The sequence below is a fragment of the Podarcis filfolensis genome (assembly GCF_964270895.1).
Source record: "Podarcis filfolensis genome assembly, chromosome: 4".
Taxonomy (NCBI): domain Eukaryota; kingdom Metazoa; phylum Chordata; class Lepidosauria; order Squamata; family Lacertidae; genus Podarcis; species Podarcis filfolensis.
This window is the reverse complement of record NC_139607.1, coordinates 82,289,296-82,308,404: the sequence shown is the minus strand read 5'-3', so window position 1 is coordinate 82,308,404 and position 19,109 is coordinate 82,289,296. Positions and strand designations below refer to the sequence as shown.

At 44.5% G+C, this 19,109-nt stretch overlaps 1 protein-coding gene across 2 annotated transcripts in view; it reads left to right on the top strand.

Annotated features, from left to right (window-relative positions):
- The window catches only part of DDX10 (DEAD-box helicase 10), a 170,830-nt gene that overhangs the window by 148,026 nt on the left and 3,695 nt on the right, over window positions 1-19,109 (top strand). Inside the window, exon 18 of one of the 2 annotated variants that reach the window (XM_083609043.1) lies at window positions 12,294-12,565. The exons of the other annotated variant lie outside the window; for it this stretch is intronic. Coding sequence (XP_083465169.1) covers window positions 12,294-12,468 — 175 coding nt within the window. The 3' untranslated portion in view covers window positions 12,469-12,565. Of the gene's footprint in view, window positions 1-12,293; window positions 12,566-19,109 lie in introns of those variants that run through there. 2 annotated transcript variants of the gene reach the window in all.

Genomic DNA, 19,109 nt, shown 5'->3' with positions numbered 1-19,109 from the left:
AGAGCAGCTTATAAAAATTGTTTCATGCCGAATAGCCTAGCTTGAAAAATAAGCTGAGCAGCATAGCTTGTCTGCCCATTGTTCCACAAAAGCATGTTTTCCTGTCCATCTTGCATGTCCCTAAAGAACAGAAATTTTGCTCAACCGGGTCCATTGTCATTTCCATCCTTAAACCATGCAGTGTATCAGTCGGCCACTACGTTCTTTCCTACCAAGTTCCTAGCTGTTTAGTAAGCAAGTCAGATTTGAAATCCCTGCAGCATAGCAGCGCTTTCGTGGCCTTGGTAAGGATTTGCTTATTTATTTATATTTATTTATGACATTTCTATACAGTGCTGCCCATTCAACAAAGTCCTCTGGATGGTGAAAAAGCCAATACACTTTTCAGCTTAGTTTAGTCATATTGAGTACCACATCACTGACTGCTGGTTTGGGCTCTCCCCCACCCCCTGCCAAATCCTTCAGAAAAAGCTTACAGTGTCATTTTTGCCCTTATTTTTTGTTCATTACCATACCATGAAGATCGAGAAAGACCTGCAGGCCAGTGGCGTGCTGTCATTTCTGAGGCTGTCTGCTTTCTGTAGCTGTGGGATTACAAGTGGACCTTGCATGGTTCAGGAATTTGCTGCTACTAAGAGCCCAGTGGAGTCTGTTGGCAGGCTTCATGGCACAGCATAAAAGCCTTGTGGCTGGCTGGGCTATTGATTAACGTTAGAATAAGGGGAAGTAAGTCCACCTCAAGTGCTTCTTCTCTTCTGTGCTTCTGTGTGAAATATAATTGGGTCACACATTTCTTTTTGTGAGCCAGGACACACCACGTTGCACCGAATCGTTTATGTGGAAGCTTGATTGGAAATATTCGAGATATCCAGTTTGTCGTCATTTTCGCAAAGCTTGAGGACCTACTCTTGCAAAGGGTTTGCCTCCTGGTTAGGAGAATGCATATATGTAATAAAAAGGGGGAGATTACAATGTATTCACTGCCTGTCCATCTCTACAATTGAACGAAGATACAAGATACAAGCACACCAGCAGTCTTGATGCATCTAGCCTACCCCTCCTCCCCGTGGTACTACTGCCGCCATGGTTTCCTCCCTCCTGCCCTGATCAAAGAAAAGTAATATAATTTCCTGCATACAAATGCCTGAATCCAAGCCAAACCTAATTGGATCTGTTTTTGCCCAGCTTCCTCCTATTCCAAGAGTCCTCCATGCTGCTCTCTGCCCTTCCAAGCAGCAGCTGGGCAGTTTCTACGGACCATTATTAGTAAAAACAGCTTCTGCTTGATAGTAAATAATCAATAAGTAATCTCCTATATAAAAGAAGTATGCATAGCAATATCTCCACAGGTGGGAAGGTCATCCCCAAGGTTCCTAGCATCCCAGGGCTCCATGAACATTTCCCATGGTTCCCAATGGCTCCTGGTGTTCATGGATGCTACTGCACATGGTCACAGCAATATCTATGCCAGCGGTAGCCAACGTGACACCTTTCAATTGTTGTTGGACTCCAACTTCCATTCACCCCAGTCTGGAATGATGGGAGGTTGGTTGGTTAGTGGTGACTCTCAGTCTGTCTGATTGGTTAGGAGCTGGTGACCTCCTACATCTGAACCCTACTTCTGTTTTCAGACTCTGTGCCACTGCTGCTTCTTGTAAATAAAACCAAATGTTCATAAATAATCTGCTTTAAATGGGTAAAGCTTTCTAGATCCAAACATTATTGAAAGAGGGCCAGCTCTCTAAAAACCAAGAGGAGGCAGAGGAGCTGACTTCTCCCATGGAGGGAGGTTCATATTGGTGTCACTGACATGATGTCCCTGCATTGGGTCACTGCCCATCGTACTTTGGACAGGAAAGGATCCTAGAATGCTGCCTCTGAGAGAATGCAGTCCTTACAGTATCACATACCCAGACTGTTCGTTTTTCCAATACTTTAATAACAATGATATGCATGTTGGTTTTGCAATTCTAGGACTTAAATGTGTTAGAGATTGTTTCTTTGTAAAAGAAGAATGTACCCTCATTAAAAAAAAAATACAACCAGGCTTACAGAGCAATCTTAAGTATAGGAAGCCAGTGGAATTTACACTGGCATATGTTAAATTAGGGACGCGGGTGGCACTGTGGGTTAAACCACTGTGCCACTTGGGCTTGCCGATCGAAAGGTTGGCGGTTCGAATCCCCGCGACGGGGTGAGCTCCTATTGTTCGGTCCCAGCTCCTGCCAACCTAGCAGTTCAAAAGCACGCAGTGCAAGTAGATAAATAGGTACTGTTCCGGCAGGAAGGTAAACAGTGTTTCCATGCACTGCTCTGGTTTCGCCAGAAGCGGCTTAGTTATGCTGGCCACATGACTCGGAAAAACTGTCTGCGGAAGTGGACAAATGCCGGCTCCCTTGGCCAGTAAAGCAAGATGAGCACCGTAACCCCAGAGTCATTCGTGACCGGACTTAATGGTCAGGGGTCCCTTTACCTTTATGTTAAATTAGGACGACTTAAATTTGCCCTATTCCGCACTCCGCTCAGGAGCAAGGCTGCTACTAGAGGATAGGAGGAAAACAACCCTTGAAAATAGAATTTGACTTCTGCCACCGTTTTCCCTGACGCAAGTTTTGTCATGCTGCCAGGTCATGAGACCAAGCTGAACAGAGTTTGGATCCAGCAGAAGTCCTCCCTGCCCTGCCCTGCCCCTCCCCTGAAACACCCATATGCAGGGCTTATGCCAGCATAAGATCCACTGATCTTAACTGAGCCAGCTGTGGTGGGATGAGGGAATTACGCTGTCATATCTCTGGCTGAACCGGGACATGGGGCTTATGTCAGCATAGTCCAGCTGCATCAGGAATCATCTGGTTGAGCCAGAAATCAACTGGATCCTAACTTGCTCACCCTTGGAGATCTTGGATTGCTCCCTTAGAAGCTTTATATCAAAGGAAATAGCAAAAGGTAAATGATCTGTCTCTGGTTGTGGAAAGCTTTCTGTTCTTTTCTTTAAATTGCTAATTTTTTCAGCCATACTCATCCCCCCACCACCACCTCCTGCGAGGGAAGCTATACACAACCCACTCTCTTAAATTTGCCTTTAAATGAAAACGGCTTCAAGCTATCCCCTCCACCAGATGAGTAATTAAAGAATCCAAGCATGTAATGCAAGATGAATTTTTGGTATATCTAGGAACATTTATCATATTTCTGTTTAAGGCTATCATAATGTTAAATAGTTAATGAGACAAAGCATTTGTCGGGGGCCGGGTAGGGTATGGAAGCAGCAGGTGAGTGCCCTAAATATTCATTAGGCAGCCAGATTGAATTCTTAATAGATCCAGTTCCTCAGCCATTTTTGAAAAGAAATTTTGAATTAGAACAAAGTTGTGATTGGACTTTGCATCACCTCCAGTTAATCTCTTACGTATAGAACTATTCATCTCAGCATTCACTTTTAAATGTGACCGCCATGGTCTAGGCCAGGGGTAGGCAACCTAAGCCCCATGGGCCACAAGCGGCCCACAGGGGATGTTTAACCGGCCCCCAAGCCACCTGCTCAGTGAGTCCCCACACGCTGCGCTAAAGCAGCGCAGCGTGGCATGGGGACTCACTTCTATGGTGCCAGAAATCACGTCTGCACAGAGGAAGATGCCGGAAATTGCAGGCATGTGTGCAGTCCGGCCCACAGAGGGATCTCTGCTGGAGTGAACTGACTCAGGCGAGGTAAACCTTGCTGGCCCCTGGTCTAGGCCTCAGATTTGTCAGTTCTTTTAAGGTGAATTTTCATCCCTGACTACCACTAACTATGTAGTTTTAATTGTGAGCAGTTAGAGGACTTATAATATAAACCAGGATTATTATTATTTTTACAAGCTACAGTTTGAGAGCTGTTCTTCTATGGGACTCATATGCAGATTGCTCCATAATCCCTGTTCATTCTCAGAATAGACTGGTGAAGTGGTCCTCTGCTGTTTTACTACAGTGGAGGATTTCCTCCCCTAAATGGCTTCTTCCACTTGCTCCAGAAGGTAGGGCCTGAAAGCAGGGAGTGAAGGCTAGAGTAGGTAGGTGCTCCCTTCTCCTAGAATCTGGAAGCCCTTCTCTGACAGGACACCTCAGGGAGCATCTGTAGTGTCCAGGGAGGGCATTGACCCAACTGCTGGGGGTGTAAGAAGCAAAGTCAGAAGGACAGAGTGCAGCCAAACCACCCAAGACTCTGCAGCTCTTCTGCCATTGGGAGTAGACCCAATTTCCTCAACATAATTCATTTCTGAATGCTAAGCGTTCCTGTAAAGCACAGGAGATTCACAAAGGAAACTTGCTTCACCTTGCCTTTCAAAGCTTGGCAGGCAGGTAGGTGTGTCAACCTGTTGGGACTGCTCCATTGCTAGCAAACAGTTCTGAACTCTTTCCCCTAATATTGGACAGCTGCTCCTAATCTAGCTAGTCCGACCTTTCCTGTTGCTTAGTCTGAGCTTTGGGGCTGCTCTGACTCTCTACCCAATACTTTTAATCTGCCTCAATAAGGACCTCTTCCTTACTCTCATTGTGGTCTGAGTGGGAGGCAGAACACTGAGCTTCTTTGCTTTCTCCATTTATCCCATGTCTTGTCTGTTGCTTTGTTTATTTATGGTGAAGCTACATTCAGTAGGCAAGGTGCAATGGAGCAGAGGCTTAGGAGGCCAGTCTTAGAAATGCTCTGGCCTCGTTACCAGTTGGTCTCAAACATGGCCTCCATCCTAACACCTTGAAGCAGGGTCCCTTCCAACTCTACAATTCTGTAATTCTATGCTCTACCAACTGAGCCATCCCAGTATATCTGCCTTCCTCTAGCTGCACTCATTAAGAAGAAAGGTGAAGGCAAACCCGCTTCCAAGCCATGTCCAGTAGCATTTTCCAGCAAATGTGTGAATAAAGGCATACGAGGACTGCAGATTGAGCCCCATGCTCTACACTGAATGCAGAAGCCTTGCAATGGAGCATATTATTTTTATTTATTAAATTTGTATGCCGCCCTGTTCCCGTAGGTCTCAGGGCGGTTCACATAGCACTTCACTTACCTCTAGTGCCTTTTGTGGTTGTGGCCCACTTTTTTAAGTGTGCTTAGCCCAGAAGTATGCACTGCTGCAAAACAAGCAAAGGCCAGTTTTGCTGCCTAGATTGAGCATAGCCAAATACACGAATGCCCTAAGGAACGGATAACGAGCTTTACCTGAGATACCGAGATCCTTTCTGATAGCCTTTCAGAGAGGATGTAAAGGCCTTCTTTCATTTACTTACTTACTTCCCATTTTGCAAATATTACTAGTATTGGTCTTTTGTTTTAATAGGGTCCCGTTGCAAGCCACTTTGAGCTACAGAGAAGTGACACAGATCTATCGGTTTAAATAAAGAAAGAAAATGCTCTGTGATGGTTCAGAAGAAGGCAGGGAGGAAGGAGGGAAGAAAAACAAGAGACGGAGCAGAGCAGACAGGAGGAGGAGGGTGGGTCCTAGGAATGGCTAGAGGTGGTTTGAGGGCTTTAAAGCATAGGCTGCTGAAGGACGTTTTAATCTTGTGTGCAGCGCGGTGGAGAGGGCACAAGCTGTGTAGCAGTGAATGATGGAGAACAAAGACAGTTTTGGCAGCTGCAGTTTCAGTGGACTGAAGATGAAGTTTTGAGCCTGAAGGAATTGGGAGATGAAGGTTTGGTGACCAAAGCAGGAGATGATTGGTTGCCGGCCTCATTATGAGCTAGTGGCACGTTATGGTTTAGGTTTTAGTATGTTTGCTGCTTTTTTTGTGGGCCATTATTTTTATTCAGCCCTCATTTTGAACATAGGCTATATGTGAGCTTTGCTAGTTTTCAAGGTTTAAAACCAGGTATACCTTTAATTTCTAAAATGTTGTAATGAGATCTGTTGCTGGAAGAGATTATCGAAGGGTGAGGAGCATAGTTATTTAGTAAGTCTTGGTGTAAGTAAGTTAACATCTGGAAGTTCATGAAAGGTAAGTTTCCCATCTTCTCCTCTCCCACACCTTATTCCACATTATTTAGGAGGACCCCCAGAGAGCATACAGGTGGGTGAAGGGAAAGAGAACGTTTGCTTCTGTGAAGAGGGCATAAGAAGCACTTCCTTCTTCCAGAATTTCTTGTAACATCTAAATGTGGGGGGTTCTGAGCTAACCACAGTTCAAACTAACCAAGCAGGTCAGAATCAACCTGAGCTTTATGGACTTGACTTGTACATACCTGCCATGTTGTACAGTGGTACCTCGGGTTACATACGCTTCAGGTTACATACGCTTCAGGTTACAGACTCCGCTAACCCAGAAATATTACCTCAGGTTAAGAACTTTGCTTCAGGATGAGAACAGAAATCATGCTCCGGCGGCGCGGTGGCAGCAGGAGGCCCCATTAACTACAGTGGTGCTTCAGGTTAAGAACAGTTTCAGGTTAAGAACGGACCTCCGGAATGAATTAAGTATGTAATCAGAGGTACCAGTGTATATGGCTATTCTTTGTCTAATTCTAGTTTAGAATTAAGTGAGGTTGCCCTCCATTAAGCGGTAGGTGTTGAAGCCAGTTTCCCTGGCCTCAGAGTGCTAAGAGAGTATACTTGAGATGGCTGAGAAGCAAGTAGTTGAATTTGCTTCTGATCCATTCTTGCTTGGCTTTGAGGGTGAAAGACTTTATACATTATCAGTGATGATTGTGTGCTCGCTCCTGCGCTCCTGCAATATCTGCTGAACCTGTGCAAATGAACAAATGATTGCAAATACACTTCATGTCTCCGATGCTTTCCTCCAAAGGAAACTAATCTCGTAAAGGCTGCCCTGAACTTGCCACCAAGCAGGAATGAGGGAAGGAGTGAGTAAAGCACAACTTTAGGAATCTCACTCTGACTTTTGCCTGGGACTAACAATGCAAGCTGGCAGTTGACACTGTGCAACTGAAAACAAGATTGCTGATGCTGAAATAACTAGGTTTGGTATTGCAGAGGAGCCCATTTGAGAGCAGCTAGAGTGAAAGCAGACATAAAACAGCCACAGCCTGGCACAATCTAGGTGCTCAAATGCCCATTGATTCTCAGTGGGCTTAGTTTGTCAGATTGTGCCCATTAAATCCATTTTAACATGCCATTCCGATGCAATAAGCATTGCAAACTATTTTAAACAGTCACCGATAATAAGAGTGTAATAATGTGACATCACCCATGCAACTTAATCATACTGGTAGATGAGTAGAATTTGTTGTTGGCCATTTAATCCATTAAAGGAGAAACAACCTTCACTTTGCCCAGATTAATTTAATTTAATTTCCATTTTAAATGTCTTTGGCTCATCCTGTGTTCTTGTTACTTGGTTTGCCCAAAACAGCCTTATTGAGTCTTCTCAATTCGGGGGCACTTGAACCTATAATGAATCTCAGGCAAGATCAACCTTATTCCTTGCTTCCTTCATAAACCTCATTTTAGAACTTTTTCAGTGTGCATTAGGAAGAATGGCTGGGGAAAAAAGAGAATAACACAACGCACAGTGTATTTTCATTACTACCGCGGTGTGCAGTCAACATTCTGACACTGAGTGAGGAAGAAGCAGCGCAGGGGCTCTGCAGAAGGGTCTGCATTAATTAATCTTCATTAGAATTCTCGCCGTGGCCTTGCAAATTAAAATGTATGTGTGTGGCTTGCCGCCCAGTGTCCTTGATTAGCAAAACGGCAGTTCTTGAGGGACCGGCTATCCCTAAACTCCCTGCTCTGCATGCTGCTGGCAGATCAGCTTCCTTAAGAAACTTATTTCCAGAGGAGTAGCCATGTTAGCCTTTTGCAGCAAGAAACAACGGAGACTCTTGTGTCACCTTAGAAACTAACAAAAGTATTATGGCATAATCTTTTGTTGATTACAGCCCACCTCATCAGATGCATGAAGCATTATCCTGAGTTGCAGGTACCCATACACATAGTTGGGATGTCAAGAGTGAGGTCAGAGGGAAATGAAATGCACAAAAGGGAGCAGAGAATGCATTTCATTTTCCCGTGATCTTACTTTTTGCAATCCACATACACACACCTCTCCCATGTATATGCATATCTGCAGTTCAGGATATCATTTCATGCATTTTATTAGCATATTTTTCCGTGTATAAGACGCTCCCATGTATAAGACACCCCCTACTTTTGGGGACTCCAATTTAAGAAAATGCGGGGAGGATTGCCCAGATTTGTTGAGCTTTTTTTGGAGGGGAACGCCCCGAAAATCACTCACCCGATTCACATATGCTGCCGATTGCACGCGTCACAGAAAAAAACAAGCGTCTGCCCAGTACCTGCCAGTCACACACCCAGTTGTCGCAGCGGCAGCCAATCCACAGCAGCCCTTGGCACAGCCACAAATCACACACCCAATTGCCGCTGAAAAACTCCTGCTCGTGGCTGCAACCAATCGCCTGTCCTGCATATTCACTATCCATGTATAAGATGCCCCCAATTTTTAATCTTATTTTTGACTCGTCTTATCAGAAAAGTATGGTAAGCGGACTTGTCCAAGAAAGCTCACAAATAATAGATCCATTATTCTTTAAGGTGCCACAAGACTCCATGTTACTTATGAAACATGTTAATTATGAAACTAGGGATATCAGGCCGGGAAGTGCATGACTAGCGTTACACATAAACGAGGCTCCTTTTGCAATGCTGCCTTTTACTGTTTTCTTTTATTTGTTTGGTTTGTGTGATTTTTAAACCTGCCCCACAAATCCAGGAGGAAAGTTTGAGGGAGCATTATCCATTATCTATATATGTGCTGGAAAGATATTTCAGTTCCACCACACAGCTCAGGAAGGGATCAAAGCTTCACTGGTGATGCCTATATTTTCACCCTGCTTGGCAGACAACAATTGTCTCCCAAAGCTCACATCAGTTAAAAGAGAGAAGAGAGAGAGAAATGGACCCTGCCGTCAGGTTTACAAACCCTTAGTGATGTCTCCTCATTCTCCTCATGCTTGTCACTGTTCACACACTTGGAGGAGAACAGCAGGTAGACAGGCAGGAAGAGCAAGGAGAAGCAGGACCTGGGCCTCCAGGGCAGAGCTTTGCTGGATGAGCCTGATGGAAGTTGTAGTCTAAAAACTCTGGAAGGAACCAGGCTGAGAACAGCTGCTCCAAACTATGCAGTTGAGGATGGTCTGTTCTTGTGGATTTTGCGGCTCCACTGTTCACTACACAGCCTTGAAAGCTCTTTTCACTCGCTCTACGATTCTGTCATCTTGCTAGCACTTAAAACCTTTTCTTCCAGATTCCTCCATCCACCTCTTTTTCACTTCAAACACTAATCACTGTGCTCTGGGCCCAGGACTTCTCAAAGCACGTCTGTTCTGAGACGTGCCAGAAAAGCAGACGGACTTGCTATTCATTCACTATATTTTCATCCCGCTTTTCAGGCGGTGATTGGAGAGGGGAGGGGAAAGACAGAGGAGAGAGAGAGAGCAGTTCTTCAAGGCCAGAACAAAGCAGTGAGCCGTAAGAGGGCATTGATTGCCAGTTCAGGCCTGCTTCATCTTTCCTTTGCTGGTGCTTCTGCTTGTTACTCCAGCCAAATGCCCTCTTCCCTCTGCAGCCCCAAAGCAACTGTCCATTGGAAAGGAGTGTTCTTTTAGGCAGGGCATGTGAGAAGCTAGTTCCCTGTGGCTCCTCCTCCTTTGGCTTTTGGATGGGAGATAGGCTGGATGGGATGGGAGCTGACTCCCAGTGGTCCTTGGTCCCCTGACTGATGGCACAGTTAACGAGCCCTGGTCATTTTCTAAACAAGCCAAGCTATGGGCGAGGACAATAACTTCCTTTTATAAACCACAATGTCTGGTTCATCTGGTTGGACCTTGCCCTGGGACTAGTCGGATTCACTGCTCCCTGGGCTCCGCAAATGACTACAGTTTGACTCTCTCTTGCAAGTGGCTGCTGCAGCAGCAACTTGGCATAAGTAGGGAAGGGAATCAGGCTTCCCATCTTGTGGAGGATTGTTTCCTTTTCAAAAAGTGGCTATAGCAGCCGTAGGAGGAGCCTGTTGTGATCCTCCCATTCTATTGGCAAGAGGGGGGCATGTCATACTCTGCAAACTGCCGTCTGAGTGCCTGGCCTGGACCAATAAGTAAGTATTTTGTCTGAATGCATGGTGCTAGAGTAGCAGCCAGGTTGCTTCTGTTGCCACTCAGGGCCGGTCCTACCATTAGGCACAGAGAGGCAACCACCTCATGCTGTTACTCCCGAATCTCCTAGGCATTTTATTCTGTTGCCACACAACCTGTCCTGGCAATCCTCCACTGCCTTAGGTGCAGTGGAGGATGCTATCACATCACCTGTGTTCAAGGAAGGTTCATCTGCAATTCCATGTGGCTTCTGTACCTGGAATGGAGAGAGGTGCCATCTTGCCTTTGTCTCAGGCAGTAAAATGTCTTTGGCTGGCCCTTCCACCCTCTCCTGATACTCTCCAACAAGGGCACAGCTTCATCCTCACCTACTCATCAGCAGCACCCAGCGGTAGGAACTGTAGCAGTTGCCACAAGAGCTGCCACTAATGTCTGGTCTTCATGCATGTTTCATTATGTGAACCTCGCAACCCCAGAGTCCTAGCAGTAACATGGGGATAGCAGATACCTTGATTGATGTGCAGACAGTCTCAAGACCCGGCTGTAAAAAAGTCTTCATGTCTCAGTTTTTCCTCTTCAAAAAATGTCAACGTTAGATCAGTGATATATTAATAACAATCTTCTCATCATTTTGCCACCCATCCTCCACAAAGATGAGGTTCTGGGCTTGCACAGAGATCTTTCTTTAGTTTAATAGAATATGATACTTACGATCTGGTCTTGTCGACAAAAACAGCTCAGGTAGGCAGAGCATATGGAATGCGCACCTGCAATCCCACTGCAAAACAGATAGGTCTAATTTTATCTTTTTTGACAAAGACAGCAAAAATGAAAATATTTTTTTTCCAATTTTGTTTATTTGGGGAATGGGAAGTTTCACTGTGCTGCTATTGCTTCGCAAATTCACATTTTAATATGCTGTGTTATTATTTTTAAAGCCCTGCTAGGTGTTTCATAATAGTGGGCACTCTGTTGCCCCTGCAATTATTTGTGCTTGCAATAAAGTCAGAATAAACAGTGCTGACCTAAACAAAACACATTTTAAATTTTGGTTTTATAAGGCAGCAGGAGGATGCTCCTCTTAAAAACAAAAACCTACCTATACACCAATGAATGGTTTTCAGATCAGACTGGGAGTGAATTGCCCATGCTGATATCATAACCAGACCATTTTTTATTTTATTTTTTGGAAAAATTACCAACCCATGATAGACAGTTGCCTTCCAAAAATCCAGAGCAAATTCGACCGGCTTCCTATTAACTGATTGCTGTCCCCCACCACTGTGCTTACTGAATTGTTACAGCAGAATATGTTCCCTAATATAGATGTTAAAATATTAACAGCTGTGTTTGCCAATAGAATCCAGGCAGGGCCAGCAACAATAGTCCATCTGGACCAAGGGGTTTTTATTCACAAGGAGTGGATCATTTAAGATTGGTTGCCAATTTGCTTGCTTGGAATAGGGGAGAGGGAGAGAGAGAGAGAGATTCGGCTGCAAACATATCCCTTGATGCCAAAAAAAGTGTTTGACAAGGTTATTGCCAATTTGTTTTTGTTAATTTGGAGAAATTTAAATTTGGAAAGTTGGGAATAGACAAATTCAGAGGATAGTTCTATCACTGGGTGATAGCTGTGATGGTTGTGTGGAACCTGTATGTTTGAAAATGGTGACTCACCTAGCTACTGGTTGCTTAGAGCAGCAAGAGTGGCCAAGGACTACTACATTTTAGCCCATAGATGCTTGGATTTCTTGAGGCACCTGGTTGTCTACTGTGGACTAGATGCTGCTTTGCTGTGATTGACCAGAGCTCCTCTTAGTCAATGCCGCACAAGTCACAACGCATATCTGATTACAAGGAGCAAGACATGTTTAGTCCACAATATTAGCGAGCGTTTAAATTTACACGTGCTCATATTTGTTGCTTGCCATCAACAAACAGTAAATTAATTTAAAGCAATGGTAAATCTCTGTTTCTTCCAACTAATGACACATTTTCCTTGGTCAGCAGAATTGGTCTCAACTTTTGAGCTCTTCAATCTATAGTTCCTCTTTTTACAGCCATCAACGTGCTTGTCCCTTATCTGTGCATAAACCTGCCTCTGTTAAAAATGAATTGTGTGCTTGCATGGTGCTTAATTGGCTTAAATGCACTTATTAAAAGGGTGATTTATTTGTTTCTGCAGTGGTCCTGGGATGGACAAACAACATTCTGGTGGAAGTGCATCAGCGGTAGAAACAGCACCAAGAAGAAAGAAGATCAAACTCAGCAAAGAGGACTCATTTGCAACATTAGATACAGGCCTTTCCCTTGCGGAAGATGAAGCGCTAGTATTACATCTGCTCAACAACCAAAACTAATTCCACCCCCCACACTTATTTCAAAGCTATTTTTGTCTTTGTATCAGAAAGGCACCTGGCCAATTTGGTTGCCAATAAATAAATATTGCTGCAAACATTTCTGAGATAATGGTCTTTCCAGCGAGTGGCTCTTGTCCAGGTTTGTTAATTGTCTTACCTTTAATGTTGTGCGGATCCTTTCCCCTTTCAAAATGATTTTTTTGGGGTGGGTGGGGGTTATTGGGTTGTTGTTTTTATTTTGCTTATGTATTTTGTGGTTTTCTATTTTGATTTTATTCTGTGAACCGCCCTGAGACCTCCTGGTATAGGGCAGTATATAAATTCTAATAATAATAATAAGGATCTTCTGATATTTCCTAAACAACCATGCATGGCACTTCAAAGATGAGAGGGACATCATTGCAAAGCAGCTTTCCCCTAACCTGGTGGCCGCCAGATGTTTCGGACTACAATTCTTCGTGGGTCCAGCCAGTATCCATTATCCCCAGCTGTGCTGGCTGCAGCTGATGGGAGTTGTAGTCCAAAACATCCGGGCATGTCAGCTTGGGGGATGATGAAATGCAATACTGGTTTGCACATGGAGGCTTCGGTGCCCATCAGAATGACAAGACTGCTCTGTGCCAGACAGCTTTTTCAGAAGGTAGAGAGACCAAAAAGGGCTTCATGAATGAGCGAATATTTCTGTAAAATTTTAATTGTAATGAGCAATACCGTTTCGTTCTTTTGCAAAATAAAACCAGGTATGGGTTCCATGCACTGATTTGCCTTATAAGCCTTTGATTTGAAATTCTGAAACTTGGGAATAATGTATGCCTATTTTCACTCTCTTCACTCTATTTAGTACTCTCCATCATTTTAAGACATTGCATCTTAAACTGTGGGGTGTGGACCCTTTCACAGTGGCAAGGGCCACCTGGAAAAGGTACATGTTAGAAGTTCCAAGGAAACCCAAGGAGGGCCATGTCAATATCTGGGTGGTTAGAATGCCCCACCAGAGGGTCTTCACTGATCCACCTTGGATTTGGTGGTTGTGGGCAGAATGGCACCTTCCCATTTATCCCAAAGGTTTTTTTGGAAAAAAGGAAGCTCAGAAAGTCCTGCTGGTGTCTCCTAATACTGCTTCCCTGTGTGTGATTGCCCCCCCTATTCTTTTTCTAGTGCCACTGTTGGGATTAGTTCTCCAGTCCATAGATGCTTGTATGTGGCAACAGGCTCTGTTCATTCACTGGTGTGCAAATACCTCTACATTCTCAGAGGTAAACATAGATGGTGGGTTGGGAGACTACAAGGGTATTTGCATGCCAAAATCCTGCTTGTGTGCATCTTTTTACAGTGCAGTCTTCTTGCCACTTTGCTTCTTGTCAAATATACATTTAGACCACAGCACCACCCACTCCCTGCTTATAACAACCCAGTGAGGTAGCTTAGACAGAAACAATGACAGACCCAAGGTCACCCAGTGAGCTTCATGGCTGAGGGGCAGGATTTGAACCTTGGTCTCCCAGGTCCTGCTCCAACACTTTAACCACTACAGCGTATGTTGTTGCGATTGTAATTTGGTATAGATTTTTAAAAAAATATTATTAATCATGGAATTGTAGAGGTGGAAGGGACCCCAAAGTTCAGCTATAGTCCAACCCCTTGCAATGTGGAAATATGTAGGTGGCCCATAGGGGGAGCAAACCTGCGACCTTCGGAATCATCAGCACCATGGTTTAACCAACTGAGCTAGGGTAACTGGAAAATCTAGTTTGTATTCGTTTTATTTCTGCACGCTGCCTTGTGTAAAGTGAAGGGCAGTATATAAATCTCTCTTTCTCTCTCTCTCTCTGTGTGTGTGTGTGTGTGAGAGAGAGAGAGAGAGAGAGAGAGATATTCAGGTGCAAAATTTTAAAAACAGCAGAGAGTAGAGATTGAATTTGATAGCCCTGACTAATCCCTTTCAGCCACTGGCTGAAAGGTTGGGGTTGTGTTAACAAAGATCAGAAACTTCCAGAATCACTGTAGTTTGTCCTGTTCTCATCCTGCCTAGAGGACTTAAGCTTCTTAATTAGAGCATTTGAAATTTGAAATACAGGTAGAGGATAAGCAGGTGTATTTAGATAGTGGTGACAGCCTTGGTGATTTTCTACTGAAGTTTATATTTTCCTGTAAGCCTCCTGAAGTCCTTAAGAGTTAGGGACCTGGAAGCAGGGATGCAAGTGTTAACAGCATCCTAAGGTGGCATTTCGGAGGCCTAGCTTGACACCCTGTTGATTGGAGTGAGCTGGTGAGCTTATCCCTGGTCTGTCGCACTTTTAACAAGCCCTATTAGGTTTGATGATCCACACCATGAACACGAACAGCTGCTGTCTCTCTGAATCAAGCTGCTGCCCGCTACACTTCTGTGAGCACAGAAGATGCGACCAGAAAAAGGAAGGAAGGAAATGCAAACAGTAAGGAGGTCGTAGGTGCAAAGACTTGCTGGTGGAGGGAATGAAAATTACCATCCTATTCCATTTCTCACCTCTACAGTACATCATTTTTCTTAATGGTTAAAAATAAGAGTCTTCTGGAGCCTTTCCTCAGAAAATAGGCTGCTGATGATAAGGGAGCAAATTTGGAGGAAGATGGAGCTTAGAATGTATTTATCATTTACATATATATCCTTCCTTTCCTGCAAGGAGCTCCTCATGACAACGCTGTTAAGGGAGGTTTGGCTGAGAGAGAGTGTCTGCCTCAAGGTCACGCAGTGCGTTTCATGGAGGACTGGGGTTTCAAACCTGCTCTAATTCAACACCCTCGCCACCATACCACAGCATCCAATATGCACCAGCTATTCCACCCCCCCTCAAATAACAGGGGGCTGCTTAACAAAAACATCCCAAAGCTTATCAATTCTGTGTTGTAAGAGGGATTGCTACAAGGGATAAATTTGAGCCTTTCGTATCCTGTGTCAACAAAGATGGGATGCTGTTGCTGCCTCCAGCAAGTCAAATCATGATGTGGAAGGGTTATACCAACAGACTACATTCTGAGACATGATTTATGAAGTCCCCTTTAGTGCTTCTCTGCTCAATGTTGTCATGGACGATGTGGTAGGGTACTTTGTCAATTTTGCTTTTCTTTCTTATTGTTTTGACATGTGACCTCACCAGGCTAAGGAAGAAATTATACCCCTTCAGGGTATCCTGAAACCCAAGGTGGCCCTGCATAACTGTATAATGCACATGCTTGCAAACATGGATTGGCCAGGTGCACTCTCCCAACTTTGTTTCTTTACGTATCTGCCCATTCACTTCTAAAACAGGAGGTGTTGGGGATAGACTTCAAACCAATGAAGCACTTGAGCAAAGCGAACTGAACCCAACCCTGTCTCCCCTTATGAGAAGACAGGCAGAGGGCCTTCTCGGTAGTGGCACCCGCCCTGTGGAATGCCCTCCCATCAGATGTCAAAGAAATAAACAACTATCTGATGTTTAGAAGAAATATGAAGGCAGCCCTGTTTAGGGATTTATTATTATTTATTTATTTATTTATTATTATTACTTCCCTGATCTCATTTCCTGCAATCATTTTGGAGTTGTGCTATTGAGAAAAGTGGGCGGGTTATAAATATTATTATTACTACTACTACTTCCCTAATCTCAATTCCTGCAATTGTTTTGGAGTTGTGCTATTGAAAAAAGTGTCTAAAGTAAGGATGGAAGTTTCCCTTTGCTGTAAATATTTTTTTTTAAAAAAATGACCCCCAATTTGCTGTTTTTCTAGAAAAAGAGGTGCCAGATTCAACATGAACACCTCCCTTGTAGTTCTGTAATGGCAATGGTGCCCACCTGAGAGATGCTGGAACTCAGTTCCGGCTGTAAAATATGCCCTGCTTGGTAAAAAAGAAAGAAAGATAAAGGACCCCTGGATGGTTAAGTCCAGTCAAAGCCAACTATGGGTTGTGGCACTCATCTCACTTTCAGGCCAAGGAAGCCAGCATTTGTCCACAGACAGCTTTTCGGCTCATGTGGCCAGCATGACTAAACCGCTTCTTGTGCAACGGAACACCATGATGAGTGCCAGAGCGCACGGAAATTCTGTTTACCTTCCCACCACAGCGGTACCTATTTATCTACTTGCACTGGTGTGCTTTTGAACTGCTAGGTTGGCAGGAGCTGGGACCGAGCAACAGGAGCTCACATCATCACGCGGATTCAAACTGCTGACCTTCTGATCAGCAAGCCCAAGAGGCTCAGTGGTTTAGAGTATACCACAGCACCACCCACTCCCTGCTTACAACAACCCAGTGAGGTAGGTCAGACAGAAACAGTGACAGACCCAAGGTCACCCAGTGAGCTTCATGGCTGAGGGGCAGGATTTGAATCTTGGTTTCCCAGGTCCTGCTCCAACACTTTAACCACTACAGCATATGTTGTTGCGATTGTAATTTGGTATAGATTTTTTAAAATTATTGTCAATCATGGAATTGTAGAGTTGGAAGGGACCCCAAAGTTCAGCTAGTCCAACCCCCTGCAATGTGGAAATATGTAGGTGGCCCATAGGGGGAGCAAACCTATGACCTTGAGCATTATCAACACCATGGTTTAACCAACTAGTTTGTATTTGTTTTATTTCTGCACACTGCCTTGTGTAAAGTGAAGGGCAGTATATAAATATCTCTCTCTCTCTCTCTCTCTCTCTCTCTCTCTCTCTCTCTCTCTCACACACACACACACACACACACACACCTGGGTCTTTCCCCAGGATTGAACCCAGACCCCTCTGCATTCAAAGCATGCGCTCTACCACTAAGCCTGTCTTCCAGGAATACTATGCTTTGCTACTCCATATGGACTGTTTACTTCATTTCAACCCGCTGTTTGCCATTTTTGGATTACAGCTCAACTATGCCTTTATCCTGCTAGCGTCTGATATCAAGGGACACTGCATGAGTGACTGCAGTAGAAATTCTTCTTTTGTTAGATATTGAGTGTTCTTTAAAAAAACAAAAATCCCCTCTGGCTTGCAAAACAATCTACATACATACAAACATAGTGGAGAGCTGAACACTCTTATAATTTTTCTCCATTTAATACGTTTACCTGCAAGGGTGATTTGACAGATGACAACAATGTGGACGAGAGCTGGACAGGGTGGGATGGGTGGGGGTAACTGATGCTCTTCCTCGATTGATCTTCTGGGATTTAAGTCCCTTCAAACTGGGTAGGGTTGCCAGGATGATGAAAGCACGCTGTAATCCTTGACAACAACAGCAAGAACCAGCCAAAGGCAGAAATAAACTAATCTATAAATTAACAGCGTGATCATTGACTGCTCGCCCAGCCGAGCCCAAATACTATGATCTAGTGATAAATAAAGCGGCTTCTGGATATATTGGCTGAAAACACTCTTTTGCTGGTATAATGAGGCTTACCTTTCAAATGACAGAACTTGGTTTATACGCAGGACAGAAAAAATGATTCACCATCAGGTACATGCAGTTACTATTTTGAACAGTTCATTCTGAACACAGCCCTTGGTTCCATCTGGCATTTTATGCACACACAGCACTGGTTCACAATTGGCTATACAAATTCAATTTGCCAGGCATAAAAATGGCTAGTGAATGTCATTCTTTCCCACCTCTGAAGCTTCCTAGTCACGTGAACCTCCTCTCTGCCTATTTCCCTCTTCCTAGGCATTGCATTGCGGCGCACAAAAGAAAAGAAAAAATCACAGTTGAGTAGAACCCAACAGCTGTCTGGCTCCATTTTCTGATGCCATCCTGAACCCCAGCATACCTGGCAGCAAGTCCCACTGGTGTACACAGTCCCAAGGGCAAATGTTAGCAAGTAGCTTGGCAATTCAACAGGTCAAGAGAAACAATCCAGGTTTAATAATAATAATAATAATAATAATAATAATAATAATAATTTATTATTTATACCCCGCCCATCTGGCTGGGCCTCCCCAGCCACTCTGGGCGGCTTTCAACCGAATATTAAAATACAGTAATACATCAAACATTAAAAGCTTCCCTAAACAGGGAAGTAAGCCAAGCCCAAAGTCCAACAGGCTGGGCGCCTGCCACTGCAGCCCATCCAGAGTCAGGGAACCTGGAGGTCAATCTCTCCCCCCCCCCCAAAAAAAAACCCAACATGTGAAGCTCCTGGAACACCCAAGTCATGGTCCATCAATGTGGAAAGTTGAGCACCTTGAACTGACGCATCTGGGTTTGCTCCAGCTGAGCAGCCATGTTGCTCCACTTGATGAGACATGTGACCCCCACCTACCTTGAGCTTAATCCACCTGAGGGACCTCGAACCTCCTCCCAGACCTAATGAGTCCCATTATCTCAAGCTGGTCCACTAGTGAGCTTTCCTGCCTCAGAGTGCTCCTAGAGTGCACCTCCTGCTGTTCTTGATTCCTCAGAGCCCACCATGTTTGTGGAGACGGAGGTTCCTGTCAACTGACCGCCACTGTCCCCTGCTGTCCTGTGAGTACCTCCTAAGCCCCCCGACCTCTCCTTCTCCATCCCCAGCTTGCCCCGCTATGTACCAGTCATGCCTACACCCTTCGCCAGAATCCTCTTCCCCCTCCCCGTTGTCCTGCTAGGTCATGATATGCCAGCACTGCTACCCCTGGGTGTGCCAGCCAGCTGGCCCAGAGCAAGA